Here is a 21,695-nt window from a genome sequence, read left to right as displayed (position 1 = left end):
CCATATCGAATTTCTCCCTAGATACATAGTTATATAGGAGTTCAATTAGATATTCTCCATTGCATAAACACACAAGAAGAAAAAAAAGAATGCAATCAATCACCACAAGAATACCTCCAAATTACTTGATCAAAATCCCCCCAGCAAAATATGATTTGGCACATTATGCTTGAGGTGTTTATAGGTCCTAGATGCTAAAAGTATATTTGATATTGGTAAATACAAAAGCCAACTTTGACAGCAAAAAAAATTACAATTTTTATAATAAAATCTGATTGATCTGATCTGACCACTACAAATTACATAAAATTTAAGTAAAAGAGCACATGTAAAAGTTAATGAAGGAGCAAGCACAAAGCTCCAAAAATTTCCAAAACAAGAATTGCTTAGAAAGACTAGGGAAATTTTGCAATTTCTAGAAACACCAAAACAGTACCCAATTGCACCACAACGAAGAAAACAAAATGCCACAGCAGTTCCCAAATGAGAACTGCTTAGAAACACTAGTGAAAATTTGAAAATTCTACAAAAGCAAAATGCAATTGCACCACAGCGAAGAGTGAAAAATTCTACCCCAAATCAAAACAAAAATGCTCACTAATTGGAGGCCAAATGACCAAGTTATGTGGCGTAAAAGTTCACCTAACAAAACAAAAAAGTATATGAGAGAGGGATCGAATTTGAAAAAGTGTTGTTGACGCAATGCTGACATCAGTAGTCAACTGGACAATAATTGCATAGTCACCAAATTATTCCCTTGCAATTCGTCAATCAACAAGACCTGTAAATATTCTCCACCTACAATTTTAATGAAATCAGCACTTATTTAATGAAATATTTAGTTTTTTAATTGTCAGTATGCAACTAATGTAGAATCTACAGGCAACTTGAAACCTGCCACACAAGGTTTATAATATAGTATACCTTGCCATGGGTACAAGGTAGCTTGTACAGACAATGTATGAAATACCAATAGAACACCAACGTGGGGCTGTTGTGGGACTGGGGGCAAGTTTTGGGAGCAGGAAAAAAAGGGCCTCAATTTCAAGATGGCAACGAGGGTACGAGAGGAGGGGGGAGGCATATTATACATATATAACTTAAAATGTTAATTATGAAAGGATGTTTAACTATAACACACCAAATACACTATATTTGAAAATACCAAAATTGCAACACGAACAAGAACCATTCAACATAGTAACATATTGAAATGATTAATGATTCATATAAATGATCAAATCATTGTTCAAATATGAAATATAATATATCATGAAGATGATCATGATTGCAATGACAATAGTAGCATGATATACTAAATCACAATCAATATCAAAGTGAGTGGACAGTTCTACAAATGTCAAAATCTAGAATCACATCAAAATGTAACAATGGGAGGCCTCTAATAACTACTCATCCCCCAAGCCAAAGTCCTCATCACTACCCCTACGTTGGCTACTGTTGCAATCTCTTCCTCATCGATTTGAGTTGGATCCTCTGGGTCTACATCCCATCGTGTTGTTGGGCTCTCTTTGTAACCACATGTTTTGTGATCTATGATATGCAAGACATTGTCTAAAACAACTAGCTTCTAAGCTCACGTAAAAGTAAGCTTGTTCCTCTTAACAGAGTAGATGAAGTTGTATGTAGACCAGTTCCTCTCTACAACTGAGGAACCAGAAACCTGAGATAGCAAACAAATGGTCATTTGAGAAAATTAGAAAACTAAAACTCTAAATTTTAAAATTTGAATAGGATCAGAAGATGAGGAACTACAAACCTGAGAAAGGAATTGGGTGGCTACTGTGGTAATCTTTGTCGTCTATGATCCATGGCATTTCTACTACAATATGGAATGCTTTTGTGTCATAGTTCTAATGTCCATCTTTGCCAAATCTGGGTATCCTAGAACATAATAAGTTGTAACATAACGCCATGTCTCGTAAACATTCTGATAGTAAAATTAATTTTTTAAGTTACTAATCTCTAGATACTAACGAATATCAAATTAACAATTACCTGTAAGAGTGGCAAATCCATCCACTCTAAGTGAATCTAGGAGCAGTCTCATCATCAAACATCTTACCTATGCTTGAAAAACCTAGCCTTCACCTCATCATCCTGAGTAACTCTACCAGGCCTAAGCATGTACCACTTAGGATTCACTACATAAACAGCCATGTGCAAGGAGTGTTCAACTTCTCCCACTTGCCATGAATGATAGGTTGAATGTGCTCAATATAGAATGCTAGAATGATTCCTCTCACATACAGAAGCCCTCATCTAGCCAAGCATGGAATCAATGCAATCAAAAACCTCTCCAAGGGTAGGTGCATCCCCATCACCATATTTGATGACCTAAAAAATTGGAGCAATAATGGAGACTGTATTTTGCATCAGCCCAAAATTGATCATTCTTCACTATTTCCTTCACTCTCTTCCCTTGCTCTGTTTTGGACTCAACCCACTGATATGTTTGTGTCATAACCATGAGTTGCAATGGCTCTTACAACTCAAGCATTCTCTCCAAGAGAATGTAGTATGAAGCATATCTAATCTCAATTGGTTTTAGGAACTCCTTCGCAAAGCCCCTAAAGAGTGTACGTGTCTAAACCTCTCTACAATCATTAACCACTTGTCTAATCTAGTCGATGTTCCTCATGTCCTTGAGTGCATTGTTCATGGCATGCACACAACATAGAGTCCACGAAACATGTCTATAAGCAGCTTCAACAAGCCTCCTTGCATCTTTGCACACATGTGTAGCAACAGTCACTACTTAAACCACATTTTGTAATCCAATCTCCACAATGGCCTTCCCAGAGATGTGAAATTGAAAATCAACATCTTTGATGCCCTGAACAATCAATAGCCTTCAAAAAGTATGGACCCTCAACACATGTGATCATGATGTTGATGAGTGGATGATGTCTAATGTCTGTCCACCCATCCATAATGTTGCAACCTGACTCCATCCAACATGTCTTCAATGTCTCCATCAAAATCCCAACCTTGTTATATTGTCTATCCAAGACCACGGTCCTCAATTTGTGCTCACATGCTGGCACAAATGATGGTCCTCAATCCTTCACCATGCCTACCATCTTCCTATAGTAAGGAGATCCAATAACATGCAATGGGATAGCATTGGCAAAAAAAAATCACCAATGGCATCATTCAGTTGATCATTTATGTGCACGTTAAATAAATCGGCAATGGGGTTATTAGTACTGGAACTCGCTGCCTTCATTTTACCCTTGTTGTCCCCTACTGAACTATGAATGGATGAAGGAATGGAAGCTAATTCTGAATATGTTCCTATTCTCCAATGCAAGATACATGTAGAAGTATCCTATTGTCCTTGTAACTACTGAATAGTCTAAACCTGTTACCTACCAGCCATAGATTTAGGCATTGGAACTGCACTGTCATCAAGAAATCCCATAGTTTGTTTGTTTCAATTCTATGCCTCACATTTTCAGCATTTCCAAGGAATGTGCAAGAACTCACACCATATATCCAATCCAAAAGAGAAGGTGTGAATTAACTCTAGTAATGTTGTCATGCCATTCTACACCACAAAAATTATATTTCCATTTGTGTACTGTTACCTGTAGATGTAGGGAGTGACACTCTTGATAACAAATTCTTTTAGAGGGCATTTTGGATCAAAAAGACCCCAACAAATGGTGCTAAAGTCTCGGAGGGGCAATCAATAGAAGGTACTTCTAGTGCAATGTAAGGAGGTTCTGATTGTGCCTTTGGATCAGCCTCATACTCAGGCTCATACTCGGATAAACTAGCACTTTCACTTCCCTCATGCACTTCCATGTTTTGTACACTTCGACTAGAAGCCATTTATACACTATTTCACACAAAATCATAGATGTCAGCCTGAATTGTAAATTTAAAAAAATCAGAACTACTTTCAGTTTAATTTCGAAATTGAAATAAGTTTCAGCCTAGCTTAATAACCAAAAATAATGATATAATGACATAATGCATTCAAAATTAAAATTTTAAAAACAAAAATAAAATTATCAACACAAATCTTAGAGATTTAAAAAATTTAAGTTACAATCAAACAATGTAATTCTAATGACAAATTTGAAAATGTAGTTTTGGAAAATAAATTGCAAGAAATTGATGATTATGGGGAGACCCGTCTCCCCCCTAAAATCTGCGTCTCTAGAGACCTCAAAAAAGGTTGGAGACTTCATGACGAAGTCTCCTGAAGTCTCCCAGTCTCCTAATCCAAAAAGTGAAGTCTCCCCGAAGTTTCCTGATAAAATATAAATGTAAAATATAATATTAAATAATTTTATATATTTTAGCCCTCATTTTAATTTTTTTAATGCAAAAATTCAGACCAATGAGATACAATATTGTGATTATGTGAGTTTTGAAATATTTGACTCTATATTAATGTGACATTACTATTATTATTTACTTTAGTCTTTTAGTTTTACAGTATTACTATTTTCAAATTTTGTATTTAATATTAGACTCTTTAAACTTTAGAAAAAACATTGTCGTCTCCAAGAACCCCCGTCTCCTATTTTTGAGAAATTGTCGTACCGGTACCAATACCAATACCGGAGACCTCCAAGTCTCCCCGTCTCCCGGTGACCTTGAAGGAATTAGAATGAAAACCTGAAAATAAATGTAAAACAAAGGAAATAGTAAAATAGAAAACCTAACTTGTTCCTAATGAATCACTTGCAAGAATGAATCTTCTTGCTCCTCTTGATCTTGCAAACACTTGGAAATCACTCTCCAATCTTTTTCAAACTCTTCTTCTCACTTTTCTCTCAACTATTGAAAAAAGGAATGTCAAATGAAGTATATGGCTCTTTCGAAGGCAAAACTGAAAAAAAAAACTTAGTTTCTTAACTTTTGGGGTTGTCTTTGCTGGTCGGACCCCATCCTGTCTCAGGTGCAGTCAAGGGACCCCTGGGCAATCCCCAAATACTGCCTCCTAACATTGACGTCCCAACGTTCCAAACGAGGGCAAGGATAACTATGGTGCGGAAGCCAATCGTCGCTTGTGGGGGTGCACGACGTACCCATCCTGGAGACGTCCCTGCACCCAATTTGAGGTTGTTTAGACCTAGGTGCACGTCCTCATGTTCTACTGCAAAATACTGATAAAAACTATGCAGATTTTTAATTTGAGTATTTCATTTACCAATCCCTGTCAAATGATAGGTGGCACCCTTCAAAATACAATATTTAAAAAACTGAGGAACTTTTTGATTCTGCTCTAAAATGTCTTCACAAATCAGCTCAAAACCTCATCCAAATCATCTCATAATCTTTGACACTTTCTCCTCCTAAATTTGTAATAATTCGCCTGAAGGTCTGCTCATAAAACTGCAATAATTTGCCTAATAAAATTGTCATTATCTTGCCATTAGGTCCTATAAAAACTCCTATGTTTACTCGTAAATCTGTTATGAAAACAGGAAAGTTATTCAATAAAATGTTTGTTCTATCACCACTATTACACCTTACATAACCCACATAAGCACCTCTTCATTCAAGAGGAGTGACCCATAAATGGAGCCTGGATTATGCATAATTACCTTACTGTACTTGGCTGCCCCTATCAAGAGAGATGGGCCCTTGGTAATTTATTTATTTTTAATGTCCGAGGGGCATCTAGCCAAGGGGGATCACTCTCTACCAATGTGTTAATTTGTTTTCAAAAAAATACAAATTAATACTTACATAGGTTAGCCCTCAAGACAAAAATATATATATTACTTTAAATTTAAATTTATTTCTTATTTTGTTAAAAACTGAGCCCTTTCATAGTATAAGTGTGGTCGTTTGACATCAATGAAAACAAAATGACAATATTTCCAACAAAACCTTCATCGACCTGTCCTCCATTGACTGATTTGGACAAAAAAAAAAAGGCAAAATTGACTTTGTCAAACCCTTTGAACCTAATAGTGAGTTCACATTTGCACCACGAAGGTTGATTTTGATCTGCAATACAAAGACACAAAGACAAAACCAGCAAATTGGGTATTACTATCAAACTTTCTCGATTCTCCATATCATCATTTGATGCACTATAAAAGCACAATAAATTTTTCAATAGCAACCAGGATTTGCAACCTAGAGCTATCAAATAAGACAAAAAAGAAATGATCTCACAAGCTTTGATACCATGTAAGAGTTGGTGTATAATGCTCTATGCCATATAAAATTAACAGAACATTATAGCCACCCAAGATCTAGGCACTTCATAAAAGAACAGAAAAGATAAGTTCTGAAAAAGTATATTATTTCACTAAAAGATGTAAATGATAGATTACTTATAACATAATCAGATTACAAAGGGGACCCCTTGGTTATATAGGCTAATGATGCAAGAACATCTTGGGTTCTTCACAATCTTACATCATTATGTTTTGTTTTGTTTTGTTTTTTCTTATTTTCCTGTCTTGTTGTTTTCGTGTGTAATTCTTCGATCGTGCATTTAGCATGTGCGATCTTGGCTTGTTAAAGAGGACCTATCCTAGTTCATTGTTCTATGATCACGCATTCTATGGTTTCATATCCTTCTTGTTCCAAATCATTTATCCTTGGGTAGCGTGTTCTTCATTGGCACCTTGAGCGATGTGCAGAATTTTAAATGTGCGATGATTGTTCTTGCCCGTGATGATACGTGCTGATTCTTATATCATGTGTGGACCTATATCTTGGCTCGTGCATCCTTATATGCAGATCCAACAAGAGACCACAAGGGTCTAAGGGATTGATGTTGATGAATTGTTAGATTGGATCTCTGAGATGGAAAAGTGCTTTGAGTGTGACAACACATTAGCTAATAAGAAGGCGAAGATTGCAAGTACAAAGTTCAAAGGACATGCATCTTTATAGTGGGAATATTTGGAAACCTCTAGACAGAAAAGAGGGAAAGAAAAGATAGACATGGGTTAAGATTTCATAAGTTGAAAAGGTGAATTCCTTCCTAGCGATTATCAAATTGGCTTGTTCAAGAAATTGTAGAATTTGAAGGAAAAAGATATGATTGTGAAGGATTACACCGAGGAATTCTACAAGTTTGATATCAGATATGGACAAGAAGAAATCAGTCTAGTCAAGCTAGTATTGAGGAAGCATATCAATTTGCATTAAAGACAGAAGAAAAGTTGAACAAAAGGCATGAGTAGAGGCAGAGATGTAGAGGTGGTAGATTCCCTAGAGGAAGAGTTAAATCCTATGGTGAGAGGAGCAGATCTCAGTCAGAGGAGCAAATTAGAATTTAAAGAAGATAATTCCTATAGAAGCAGAGGAAGTAATCACAAGAAAGGAGATAGGATTTGGTTCAAGGGCACTTGTTTCAAGTGTGAAGAAGGCCACCGGGCATTTGAATGTCCTAATTCAAACAAAAAAGTTGGTAGCAGTAGCAGAAATGTATTGATGCAAGAAGATTGACCAGATTCACCGAATGGACTAGAAGGAAAGAACCTAATGGTTAGGAGAACCTTGTAGAATGAAGTTGTTGTGGATCCTGTGTTGAGGAAAAGTTTATTCAAAACCAAATGCAAGGTTGCAGGTAAATGTTGTAAAGTGATTATTGATAGTGGTAATTCTGATAATTTGGCATCAAAGGAATTGGTTACCAAATCGCAGTTACCAAGGATGAAGCACCCTAAGCCTTATCAAATTGCTTCGACCAAGGATGAGCATAAGTTATTGGTAAGTGAACAATGCCTCGTGAAATTCAAGATTGGTCGTACTATGATGAAGTCTTGTGTGATATTATGCCTATGGATTGTTGTCACATCTTGTTGGGTAGACCTCGGCAATATAGTAGACAAGCTTTGTGTGAAGGTGGATTGAAACTGTATACTATTGTGGCCTTTGATAGAAAAGTCTAAGGGAGAGAATTGCACTACTATAAGAGTTTGATTGGTTTTAAAAAAAACAATTCATAAAGGATTTTTAAAAAGTATGTGTTTTTCTTTGATTCCTCGGAAAACTATAAAGGGAATTGAAGATTAACAACCATAGGAAATTAAGGAATTGTTGTCACTTTTTCAAGATATCACATCTGGTAATGTACCTAATAGGTTACCTTTAATTACAAGTATTAGTAATTCCATGGATTTGATACCAAGAGCTACTTTGCCTAATAAAGCACCACATTGATTAACACTTGTAAAGAATGAAGAACTGAATAGACAAGTTCAAGAATTGTCACAGAAAGGTTTGATCAGAGAAAGTTTGAGTCCTTATGAAATACCAATTTTGTTAGCACCTAAGAAGAATGGAGAATGGTGTATGTGTATTGATTCCAAAGCTATAAATAGGATTACAATGATGTACAAGTTTCCTTTATTAAGAATGGATGATATTATGGATTGCTTGAGTGACACAAGATATTTTACCAAAATTGATTTGGAAGGTGGCTGTCATCATATCAGAATCAAAGAAGGTGATGAATGGAAGACTGTTTTAAACTAATGAAGTTTTGTATGGGTGATTGGTTATGCCTTTTCACTTGACTAATGAACCTAGTAACTTTATAAGATCAATGAATGAAATTTTGAAGAAGTTCTTGGGTAAATTTGTAATTGTCTATTTGGACGATATTCTGACATTCGGTAAGAGTAAGAAAGATCATTTATAGCACCTAAGGCAAGTGTTGCAAAGATTGAAAGAGGAAAAGTTGTTGATTAACCTTAAGAAGTGTTCCTTCATGAAAGAAGAGCTAGTCTATTTTGGTTGTGTCATCTCAGCTAAAGGTTTGAAGATGGATCCTGAGAAAGTTAAAGAAATCTTGGAATGGCTTACACCTGAGAATGTTGGTGAAGTTAGATATTTTCATAGATTGGGTAGTTTCTCCATAAAGTTCATTAGGATTTTCAGTTTGGTTTGTAATGTTATGACAAAGACAGTGAGAGGTGATAAGAAGCAATTCAAGTGGACACATGGAGATGACAAAAGTTTTGAGACATTGAAATAGAAGGTAGATAAATTACATGTATTAGCTTTGCCTAATTTAACTAGTGTATTTCAGGTTGATTGTGATGCAAGTGGGAGTACAATTGGAGTTGCATTGAGTTAGGAACATAAACTATTACTTTCTTTAGTGAGAAGTTGAATGATGCTAAGAAAAGGTACTCAGTTTATGATCAAGAGTTTTATGCTAATGTTCAAGCCCAAAAAAGAAGTGTAGACATTACTTGATGTCTAAGGAGTTTGTGTTGTATACCAATCATAAAGCTTTGCAGTATTTGGGTAGTCAAAGTAAATTGAATCAGAAACATATGAAGTAGATTGAATACCAGTAGAATTTCCCTTTAATGTTGAAGCATAGGAGTGGACAACCAAATAGAGTTGTAGATGCCTTGAGCAAGCAAAGGAGTTTGTTAACTAAGATGAGAGTTAAGGTACTTGGGTTTGATGACTTGAAGACCTTGTATGAGACTGATCCTGATTTTGCAGAACCTTAGAAATCTTGTAAGACACTAGTCACAGATAATCAAGGTACGTGGGTTGTTTATTTCATTCAAGAGGACGTGTTGTTTAAGGGTATTCGGTTGTATATACCTAGAGGTTCAATGAGGGATAATATAATCCAAGAGAAGCATAGTGGAGGCCTTGCAGTACACTTGGTATTCATAAAACAATAAGTTTGATCAGTGAGAAGTACTTTTGGCCTTAGATACATAAGGATGTTCAGAAATTTGTCAAAAGTTGTAGAATATGTCAGGTTGCTAAAGGGGTTAGTCAAAATGTTGAATTGTATAAGTCATTACCTATTCCTTGTAGACCCTGGGAAGACATTAGCATGGATTTTTCTCTTGGGTTACCTCAGACACAGGGGTAATGATTCTGTTTTTGTTGTTGTGCATAGAGTTTCCAAGCTCACTCATTTCACACCTTGTACAAACACATTATATGCAATTCATATAGCTGACCAATTTTTTGAGGAGATTGCGAGGTTGCATGGGTTACCTAAGAGTATTGTTTCAGATAGAGAAAACAAGTTTGTTAGCTATGTCTGGAAGATATTTGGGGAAGAACGAATAATGATTTGAAGTTTAGTTCTACATTTCATTCAAAGATTAATGGGCAAATAGAGGTTGTGAAAAGAAGTCTAGGTAACTTGTTGCGTTGCTTAGTTGGAGACAAACCAAGTAATTGGGATTTAGTGTTGTCACATTTAACAATTATGTGAATAAGAGTACTAGGAAAATACCTTTGAGATTGTTATTGGCATACATCCTAGAGGGATTACTGAGTTAAAAGATATTGATAAAGAGGAGAAAAGAAGTGTTGAAGCAGAGGGTTATGCAGATTTCATTAAGACTTTGCATGATAAAGTATAGTTAATTTGGAGCATAGTAATCAGAAGTATAAGACTATGGTTGATATGACTAGGAGATATACACATTTTGCAATTCATTTGAAGAACTAATTTCCTATTGGAACTTATAGCAAGCTGAATATGAAAGACATTGGACCTTGTAAAATCTTGAGGAAATTTGGCAAAGGTAATGCTTTTGAAGTTAAGTTGACTGATTATAAGGACATTTCACCAATATTCAATATTTATGATTTGTAAGATTTTCATGAGCCTGATGATTATTTGTTTGTAAAGCAAGATTATCCTAGGAAGCAAATGGATGAGAGTGAGAGGATTTTGGATAGCAAAATTAGAAAGAGTACCTGAGGAAAGTATTATTTGCAATACTTATTTCAGTAGAAGAATAAACTAGATGAAGACGTTTCTTGGATTTCTCAATCTAAGTTGAATGATTTTGGTTTTACTCAAGTTATGCAAGGATTCTCATGTGGACATCAGCTTTCTAATAACCTCAGGTATCTAATGTAGAAACATCATGGGTTCTTGCCAATTGTTGGTTCTCAAAGCCGTAAATTGGAATCCTAAGAGCCTTGCCTGCTCGATGCTGGGATATCCAACCGGTTAAGGCCAACTTGACAAAATTGATTGATGCGATCCAAATCCCCTGCGCTTCTGGCTCTGCAGGGCCAAGGCGAGTGCACCTAATCCTGGAGAAAACACTTAATTCCAAGATCCTTATAGCAGATCAATTAGAATGCGAATGTATTGAAAGTTTTCCTAATGGCAAGAATTATAGAAAAACTTTAAACTTGAGAATTATGAATTAATAAATAAATGTGATAATGTTTTAAATAAAAATGAACACAACAAATGAATATATTAATTCCTCAATGGAAAGAAATGAAATAGTTGCCAGCATATGGAATATGAATCAAGAGTAATATAAAGACCAGTACTTAATAAAATGGGCAATTAGAGTCAATATTATAAGTTGAAACATACAATTTTATAAAGTTTCAATGTATTTAAACTATAAACAATTTTAACAATTCAGATGCAACGGATCAATTATATGAATGCAATTTCAAACTAGTCTAGGATGCAGTTTAACTCATGTGATATGGAGACAAACTAGACATAAATACAGAAACAAATAAATATTTCACAATATCCATGTTTATCAAGTTTAAAATGCAATAATGACCCAATCCACTTGTCCGAACATTAAAATATTTATAGAATTTAAAAAATAATTATAAAGGACTCAAGTTAATAATATTTTAAACCCTAATGCAAATAAATAAAGTAGATACGCTTATAGATTATGCCAAAAATAAAAATTGCACCAGAGGCACTCCTTACGACTGATCCATCCAATGCATTTCAATTCCGGAATCGCATATGAATATATTCAATAATCCACAACCCACGGGCTTAGTTCAAAACTTCATTTCTTCACCAATGAAAGAATATGAATATGAATTGTATCGTTTGATATTACATCTTGAATTTTTAATAGATGGAGAGGTATCGGTTGCCTTTCCAGGCATCACCTCCTTTCATAACTAATAATCAATCAAATTCTAAATATAACTTATAACTAAGTGGCTTTAAATTTTTTTTGTGATTTATAGTCCTAAACTTGGATTAGATGGTTCGATCAATATTAGAATAAATTAGACTCCCCGTGCTCTGTATCAACAGATTCTTCCTCTCTTTAAATTTCTCAACTGAGTCATAGGATGGATGCGGCAAATCATTTTTAATATATAAAGAACTCACCCATACACCCATATCGAGCATATTTGGTTCACACGATAGGAATTCCAACATTCTATCTCTTGCGTGCATTCATTTCCTTCATGCTCTAACTTGAACGCTCAAAATGTCATGCATCTATAATAGATATTGAGCTTTTTAGTCAATATCTTTCTCCCACATTCATCTCACACACCTGCGGCAAACATAGAATGCAATTAGGTATTATTTAGCCGTATAAGATTTAAATTAGATGATTTTTACCAGATGTCAGAAATCTTCTTTGTCCTTTTCTGTGTTTCTTTAATTCCAGTTACTACCGGCTCCTTGGTCTTTTTCGCAATTCATCCATACTTCATTGGACACTTCATCAAGACATCACTGCTGCAAATACTCCATACATTTGCAAGTATTCTCTCGATTTATGTTTTGTGAGAGGAAAATACTGGATCCAATGTTATTAACATTGCCGCTTAATATGATAATAATATTTGGTCACTTACACACAAGCTCCTTGCTATTTTGTATGCTATCGTGGAAAGTCACAGATATGCTTATTTCCTCTATTCGCAAGTTACTGCTTGTATGTTTCTGCAAATTGTTTTAGAATAGCACTCAATCCATGTGGACAAGATGACTCCCATGGTTGTAGGTAGAGTATCGAATATTTTCATGGCTCAAATTCCTTGTTCCCTCACTGGTGTACTTCACTCAAAGACCATAGCCATGGATATTTGTTACCATTGGCTTGTTCCCTAAAGATCAATAATTCAGTGCCCGTGAATATGTGTTGACAAACCATAAACTCATGCTTCGACTTTCATATCCATACCCATGTTTATTTCATATGTATTTTCTTTACACTATACTGACCACACTTATTTCCTCACTCGAATATGTATGATAATCATATTGTGATTATATATGCAGATCACTGTCTGATGACAATATCATCACCGTTCTGGGAGATATGAAGGATTTGATCAAGTTTGTAATTAAAGGCTACAAATATGAGCTAGTCAGACCTTTAGGTATACAAATGAACAAAACACATTTGATCAAGTTTTTAATTGAAGGCTACAACCGCGTAGGCATGTTGTCTGACCTGTTTGAAGGCAAATTGCCATTGGATCTGCATACAATCAATTATATCATTTGTCCTCTCATTTCTTATTATTGTTGCTTCCCTATATTTACTCATTTTGCTTGCTTGGAAATCTCCATTGCGGGATTTTTCATCCTTCTCTACGTTAGCTAAGCTAAACATGGGATTACATAAGATTACGACATGTCTTAATTTCATGACTTGAGACAACGAACATGATAACCTAGGAATCAAGAAGTAAATGTGATACGATGACATGACAACTAAGATTTCCAAAAAGATGCCTAGGCGCTAACAAGCTTGATTAGGACCCAATTGATAAACTAACTAGGTGAAACACCCCTTTTACACCAACCTAACAAGCAAAAACTGAAGTTCGGCCTTTTCAGATGGTATTTATCTTTTGCAATAAAAATGAGCTAAAATGAGTTTGATTTGGTGTTTGAAATGTTTGGATGACACTTTTAGGCTTCAAAATTCATTTTTGAGGAACCACATCAAAGTGAAAGGTAGGCAAAAACAAAAAAGTAAAGAAAAAAATGAGCATGCTAAAATAAATGGGCTCCCTAACCAAGTCCATACACAGGCCAAAGCAAACCCAAATCCAACCAATCCCTTCACAAATACAATAACACAACTTTTAGAAGTTACGAAAAAAACTTGACAAAGAAAAGAAGGGAACTCCACCAAGAAACAACAAAAGTGGAATGGTAGTTTGATAGCAACTTGTCCCCAGAGAAAGCTTGCAAGTGGTAAGATGAAGCCACAAAGAATAGGAACTGAAGATGCTTGGGTCCTTTGAAACTTTCTATAGAAAAAAGTTGGAGTGGTAATTTGATAGCAACCCGTCCCAAAAGAAAACTTGCAAGTGGTGAGATGAAGCAATTAATAGGAGTTGATGATGATTGGGTGCTTGTAAACTTTCTATTAAAAAATTAGTGTAGAGAAGAGTGTGAATTAACTGGAAAATAGTTTTGAATGTACAATATTTGTGTAAAGTTTAAGGCTTGGAACTACATTTTGAGGCATTTAATGAAGTGATTGTCTTAAATCCCTATTTATGTTGGTAACAAACTGTTGTATCGACAAAATTATTATTTTTTTATTTCCTCCCCAACTTGCTCGTTTCCAGTTATTTGACAAGCTTAGTGAGTCCATGGTTATCATTTTGTGTATAGATTGATCTCTTGGATTTCATAGTTAAGAATAATGGTAGGGTTAACAGGTCTTATTTACTTGAGTTATGTCTTATTGTATGGAAAGTTCATTATCATTCTGGTAGAGTTATCGATTAACATTGTTTAAAATATATATATATTAGAATAAACTGTCATCAGCAATCTCAAAATCAAGTTGCCATTCCTAGTTTGTGTTCGGATTCAGGTTCGAAATTCATTAAAAAATAATTTGGGGTAGGAAAACTTCGTATTTTGGGGTGGGTACAGGTTTGTTTTGAATTCATCCGTACAAGAACATAAATTTTTGAAATAAAAAATGTGTATATAAAGGCAGCAGCAAATAAACATTTGATGATTATATTTTATTTCTAGGTATTTTAGGATTAGATTTTATTTGCAAAATAAAGATATTATATCCTGAATATTCATATAACTTGGGGTCAGAAAATCTTTCCATTTGGTCAAAGGGCGGATTGAATAAAGGTAATGAATATGATGTGAGATTAATATTTCTTCCCAATGTAGTCAGCATTTTCTATTGCAACTGGTACAGATATTTGCATTGTAAAATTTAATGTTATCACAGGATTTCAAAAAAATTATTATTATATATTGGGCGATTTATATGCCCCGCTTTGTACATTGTGTAATCAATATTTGCATCAAAACTAGTAAGTAGTGATTGAATTCTCCATATAGGGGGAAGCAAACATATCATGTTTAATGGTTGGCATGAATAATATTTCTCGTGAAATGGACAGCCTGGAGAGCTTCAGCTAGGCGAATCTTTGTGGTGTGAAAAGTGAGTATCATTTAATAATGTTTGGGAATTAATATTAATTGCATTCTATAAATAACATTGTTTTTCCTGTATACCTAGCCATTCTGCTCAAGGGCATCACAGGAAGTCCACTCTCTTCAATGTTCATTTGTCTCTCCAAGAACTTCTGTTTTCCGTGTTATTCCTATTCAGACTCAGCATAAGCCATATTTATATTGGATTCATTATCTGAAGCCTATCGGGTTTTCTTTCTGAGCAAGTATTTTACCAGATTTTGTTTGCATGGTGCTGCGGGATTTTAAAAGGCAAACGCCTTCCGACTTCGTCAGTCAGAATCAGGATGATTTCCCAGGGCTGCAGCAGGCTTTTGACCGAACCGAACTAGGACCTGCCAGGGACATGCAATAGCATAGGTCAAAATTAATGAGAGAAATCCATATTTCAAACTTCATGCTGTACACTTGTTTATTTTCACTTTCTATTGAGTTGGAACCGATTTAAATGTTAAAGACATCAGATGTAATGTCCCTACTTTTAAGGACTTATAATATTGTCCTGTTAATTCCAAATAATCAGTCCAAGGTTTATTATTGTATTAATTAATCAAAAAAAAAATGATTCATTATATATCTTTTCCTTTTTTAACTCCTCTCTTCTCCTCTTCCTTTTTCCTACTCTCTAAAATAAACTCTCCTCCCTTTTATATCTAAATTTTAAGGAGTTATGTCTATTTGTTAAACATCTCTTGACTTTTTATTAGATTTAGTTAATTTATATTATTCTATGTTATATTATTGATTTACTTATTCATGTTTTTTTTTTTTATTAAATTCATTTAAAAAGTCATACTTTCTACAATATTGTCTCTTTTATTTAATTTTATTTATTTCTTTACTCATTGAAATTTTATTATTTTTTTAATTATTTAAAATATCATACTAAATATTATTTTAATAATAATATAGATTAAATAATTATTATTTTCTTGTTTTATATTTTAGTATTAGTCTTAATATAACTTTATTAGTTATTTAATAACATTGTATTATCTATTAATTATTAAAATTCTATCTTAAAATGGGGATATGACAGTCCGCCCTTCCTCAAATTGTTTGTCCTCAAGCAATTATATAACTTCTTCTGTTGAGTTGAAATTTATATTTCTTTTAGTCCAAATTCTTAGTTTGCTATCATGGATATGTTTGAATCATTTCTAATAGTCATTAAATTTCTAAATTAGCCTTTCACATAAATTATTTTTCTAAATCCCCTTTAACCCTACAAGATGGCAAGATCATGCTCTGATACCATTGTAATGTCCCTACTTGTAAGGACTTATAATATTGTCCTGTTAATTCCAAATAATCAGTCCAAGGTTTATTATTGTATTAATTAATCAAAAAAATATGATTCTTTTTTTTTTTTTCCTTTTTGAACTCCTCTCTTCTCCTCTTCCTTTTGTCTACTCTCTAAAATAAACTCTCCTCCCTTTTATATCTAAATTTTAAGGAGTCGTGTCTATTTGTTAAACATCTCTTGACTTTTTATTAGATTTAGTTAATTTATATTATTCTATGTTATATTATTGATTTATTTATTTGTGTTTTTTTTTTTAATTATTAAATTCTATTTAGAAAGTTAACATACTTTCTACAATATTGTCTCTTGTATTTAATTTTATTTATTTCTTTACTCATTGAAATTTTATTTTATTTTTAATTATTCAAAATATCATACTATATATTATTTTAATAATAATATAGATTAAATAATTATTATTTTCTTGTTTTATATTTTAGTATTAGTCTTAATAATTATTTATTCAATAACATTGTATTATCTATTAATTATTAAAATTTCATCTTAAAATGGGGATATGATATCAGATATTTCCCTTCTTTCTGTTTTTGATATTTTTCCACTTGTTGGGTTCCCAATATATTCCCAACTTTTCTCCCAATAATATATTGAAATTTTGAAACTATTTTTTATCTTTTTGTATGGGAAGAAATATACAAGAAAGATATTTTCTTATGTATATTATGCATTCCATTTATGCCAATGGGTTTCCTTTTAACCAAGCAAGGTCACCCACTGGCAAGAAATGATGACAACAATCAGTCAATACCCTAAAGGTTGTGCAGTTCTTGCAAATGAAAGTTGCATACCACCATATTGACAATGGAAAAACATTTGATCAAAGGAACATAAAAGCACAACTTTTGCAGAAATGAATGACAAACTTCATTGTCAAAGTCCTCATAAAGCCAACAGATATTGTGGGTGCTAAAAGATTTGTGCAAGTCAAAGCAGACAATGATTAATGTTGTAAGGCAGTAGCCAAATTTATTGGTCAAAGGAACATAAAAGCACATCTTCTGGACACCTCATCTTTGTCATGCAGAATATTTGCACACAATTTAGTGGATCAAAAAACAATTGCGAAGTTTGAGATTCCAAATTGTGACAAGTCATCATATCTCACAAGTTATTGTCGGATCCTGTTCAAGCCTTATAGGTATGTTTATGAAAAATCAATATTTAGAATTAAGATTATTTTTTTGATATGTTTTAAAAAATTTAAGTTTATATATCATCTGATGTTTTAAAAATGTAATCTGTTTTAATTTATTTTTACACAGTATTAGGTTGTTAACAGCCATCTACAGAAAGCTTGGACTGGCGTAATTATTTCTTCCATCATACCAAATTGAATCCCAGTAAGCCTCTTTCCTTGCCAGGGATCTGTGCTCTGTTTCTATAGTAAGGAACTTTCACTTTATGACAACAACTCAAATACCCACAAGCCACTCTCCCTGGCAGGGTTCAACGTTCTGTTTCCAATATAAGGACCCTTGAGTTCCATTTTAACAACATAAATGACCAGCATCCATACTGTGCAGGGCAGTGGCATTGATATATCTTTAATTTTAAAACCTGAACCTTTAAAAAATGCAATAAAATTGTATTAACAATACACACTCTTAAATAAAGTTTACAAACAGTATAAAAAATGCTAAGTAAAAAAGAAAAGTTGTCTAAATAAAAATGTCTAAAAGTAGACCAAATTAAGAAAACCAATAATAAAGCCTAAATGACCATTAACTAAGGCTCTAGGATAATGAACTAAATATAGCAAGAACCTAGGATACTAAAATTATTCCAATACCCTCCCTTAATGGTCATTCTATGAAGTACCCTATAGAAGACAATACATGTTGTGTAGTTACAAAGTTACAGATCCTTCATAATATGCTGCTACTAAGACCCTCCTCAGTGGGTAGAATGTCAATGACCAAGAGTAGCCAAAAAATAGACATGGTTGTCCCCTTCTCCAGAATGGTCTGGAACATGAGACAAGTGTATGTCACTAACACTGAGGTAAGTCTGCCACGAACCCTCCCAGAATCTTCGAAAATTATCAGAAAATGTCCAATCTGATGTTGGATAACAGAACTATCCCTCCCTATGGACAGAAACATATATTGAGAATACCTGCCACGGATTTGAGAAAACATCTGCAAACCCTGCAAACTGTTGCAGATGAGCAAGACACCCTAAAACAAATTGCAAAATACAATGATTTGAAATTTACAAAGCATCTTTTTTTTGGAAAAAAAGATGGTAAAAGCCCTAGAAACATGAAAACCTACCACGCGAACTCCGTGAATTATAAAAGCCAGAAAAGAATTTTGAGGAGAAAAATATCCAAAACCAACCACGATTATTCAGGTGAAAAAATCATCAAACCTGAACACAGAATCCTAGACACAGATTGGAGAATGCATAACTCCGATTTCTAGGAAAAAGGGTAAAACCCTACAAAGTTCTTTGAAGGAAAAAATTATGAAAACACACCAAATTAAATTTGGGGAAAAATTATTAAAACCCAAAAGATAATTTTTAAGGAAAAGATTAATAAACCATCCCATAAGAGACTAATACGTAGACCTGCTCCTGCTCTAATACCATGATACTTTAGAAATCGGAATAAAATTGTATTAACAATACACACTCTTAAATAGAGTTTATAGATGTTGTAAAAAGTGTTAAGTAACAAGCAAAGTTGTCTAAATAAAGACGTTTAAAAATAGACCAAATTAAGAAAATCAATAATATAGCCTAAATGACCATTAACTAAGGTTCTAGAATAACAAGCTAAATATAGCAAGAACCTAGGATACCAAAAATATTCTGATAAACCCAACTTAGAATTTCAACCAGTACTAACAAAACATTAATTTAATAAGAGCTGTAATAAACAACTCCCAAAACAGCAAAAGAAATTCAACAATGAATCAAATGCACCAAATTTTGTGATAAGAATGCTAGATCTTCCTCTGAGATAAATTAAATGAATATTCTTGCTAACACAATCATCTCCTTGTAGACATATAGTTCAAACTTTTAAAGCTCGAGCAATGAAATATTTAAAGTTCAATGGATCAGCAATGTACATATATTATAAAACTGAACTATTCATATGAATAAAATGACACTAGCATCTGTCATTTTATACTCGTAATTGTTGCCAATTGCTGGCATGTCTTACTTCTGTTAAATAGCACATTCAGATATGACTTATGCAAGCATTTAATGTAATTTAAAGATTTAATATTTTTCCTCAATTTTCATTTGAGAGCTGAGAGTCATATCACTATAGTTAATAGTTATAAGGGTATTTAGAAATTATATACTAAAGTAGCATACACAGAAACTATGAAATTTATTGACCAATAAGGATAAAGAAACATAAAATTGCAAACTTCAGTTACCTATCATAAACAAACAGAGCCACATCACATGGAGCCAAAGATTCTCTATTTGCCAAGAGCTTTTGCACCCCATCCTCTGAAATTTCACGCATAACTAATGTTTTCTTCATTCCCTTCACACAAAATGATGTCAAGTCACTAAGCTGCTTCAACAAAACAATATATTTTGAAAATCAGCCAAAATTTGCTTGGCGAATTCTTTAGATTCTTGCAGACAGAAAATTAGCAAATTCAGATAATATATGCTGATACATGGAAACAAAATAATTGTGCTCTAAGTAAAAGTCTTTCACATTTAAATAAGGATTATTTTGATATAAACTCCTACATAAAGAAAGAAGAACACAATAATAAAATACAAAGCAAAAGCAAGACAAACTGACTTGTTAGTGTTAACAAAGGAATACCAGAAGCTTTTTACAAAATCATAAGGAATATTAAATATTTTAATAAAAACAAGAATGTAAAGAAAGGAGAAAACAACAATAAAATATAAGCAAAAGCAAGACAAACTGACTTGGAAATGTTAACTCATGAATACCAGAAAACTTTTACAATGTCATGTTACAAAACCGAGAACCAAACCTTTCTGGCAAGGCAACAGCCTGTGAATGACATTTTAGAGCCTCTCATTCAAAATATAATGCAAAAGGTACTTTACCACATGGGTTGCCAATTTGATACCCGTTTGGAAGAAAAATGGAGAGATTGGGCTATATTTAAACCAAGCTTCAAAGGAGGTGAATTATTCACTCCCCTCATTAGATGAAGTGTTTCAAATTGTCAACAAATCTCAAATGATATCAATTTTAGATGGCTATTCAGCATAAAAGCAAGCGATGGTAAAATATGAAGATATATTGATGACTGCCTTCACCACCAAATAGGGAATGTTTGCATACCAAAGAATGCTATTTGTCTTGCTAAATGCAGAAGCTCCTTTTCAGCATGCCATGGACATCGTTTTCAAGGGATTAGTGGAGAAATGTATAATTGTATACATAGATGACCAGACTGTATTCTCTAAGAAAAGGGCTGACCACATCCAGGATTTGAGGAACATTCTGCAACAATGTAAAGAATCTGAAATCTTTGTGAATCCTAAGAAATGAATCTGCCAAGTCACAGAAGAGTAGATCCTAGGACATGTTATCAAGGCATTTCTATCAATCCCGAAAGAATTGAAGCTATCATGGAGCTATTCTTGCCTAATAGAAAGACAGAATTAAATTCATACTTTGGCAGAATCAACATCATATGGAAGTATATTGGTGTGTTTGAGGAGATCTTGGGCCTGCTAAATGATATGCTGAAAAAGAACACCAAGATAGAAAGGAATTGTGAAGCTTAAAAGACCTTTGCAGAGATAAAAGCAGCCATTGATATGGTTTGGTGCTCCCAACTCCAGACTATACGAAGCACCAATCTCAATATCATATGTCAAGGTGCCATCAAAAAGTTTGAATTGACTGTCAACAAACTCGTCACTCTGTTTGCTTTGTAGCTAAAAGCCTAAAACCCTGCATTTATTCTAAGTTACAGAAAAAAATGAATACATTGATGAAGGATACTTCCCTTACAAACTCAAAAACACATAGTAAAATTGAAACAAAGAAAGAAACGTCACAAAGCATACAAACATAATACTTGAAAACCCTTGCTTCCAAATAGTTCCAAATGCTAAAGCATGCTTACAACTTTTTGAGCATAAGATCTTTTCTTCCAAGTGAATGCTCAAATGCCTTGCTTTATATGGGCACTTCCC

At 33.7% G+C, this 21,695-nt stretch overlaps 1 protein-coding gene across 3 annotated transcripts in view; it reads right to left on the bottom strand.

Annotated features, from left to right (window-relative positions):
• The window catches only part of LOC149573272 (mitochondrial Rho GTPase 1-like), a 175,858-nt gene that overhangs the window by 62,268 nt on the left and 91,895 nt on the right, over positions 1-21,695 (bottom strand). For all 3 annotated transcript variants that reach the window (XM_089814485.1, XM_089814486.1, XM_089814484.1), the window contains exon 13: positions 19,931-20,043. In XM_089814485.1, coding sequence (XP_089670611.1) covers positions 19,931-20,043 — 113 coding nt within the window. The remainder of the gene's footprint in view (positions 1-19,930; positions 20,044-21,695) is intronic.

This window comes from Cupressus sempervirens, chromosome 2, assembly GCF_028749045.1.
Source record: "Cupressus sempervirens isolate cs-2001-9-10 chromosome 2, ASM2874904v1, whole genome shotgun sequence".
Classification (NCBI taxonomy): Eukaryota; Viridiplantae; Streptophyta; class Pinopsida; order Cupressales; family Cupressaceae; genus Cupressus; species Cupressus sempervirens.
This window is presented reverse-complemented; position numbering and strand designations above follow the sequence as displayed.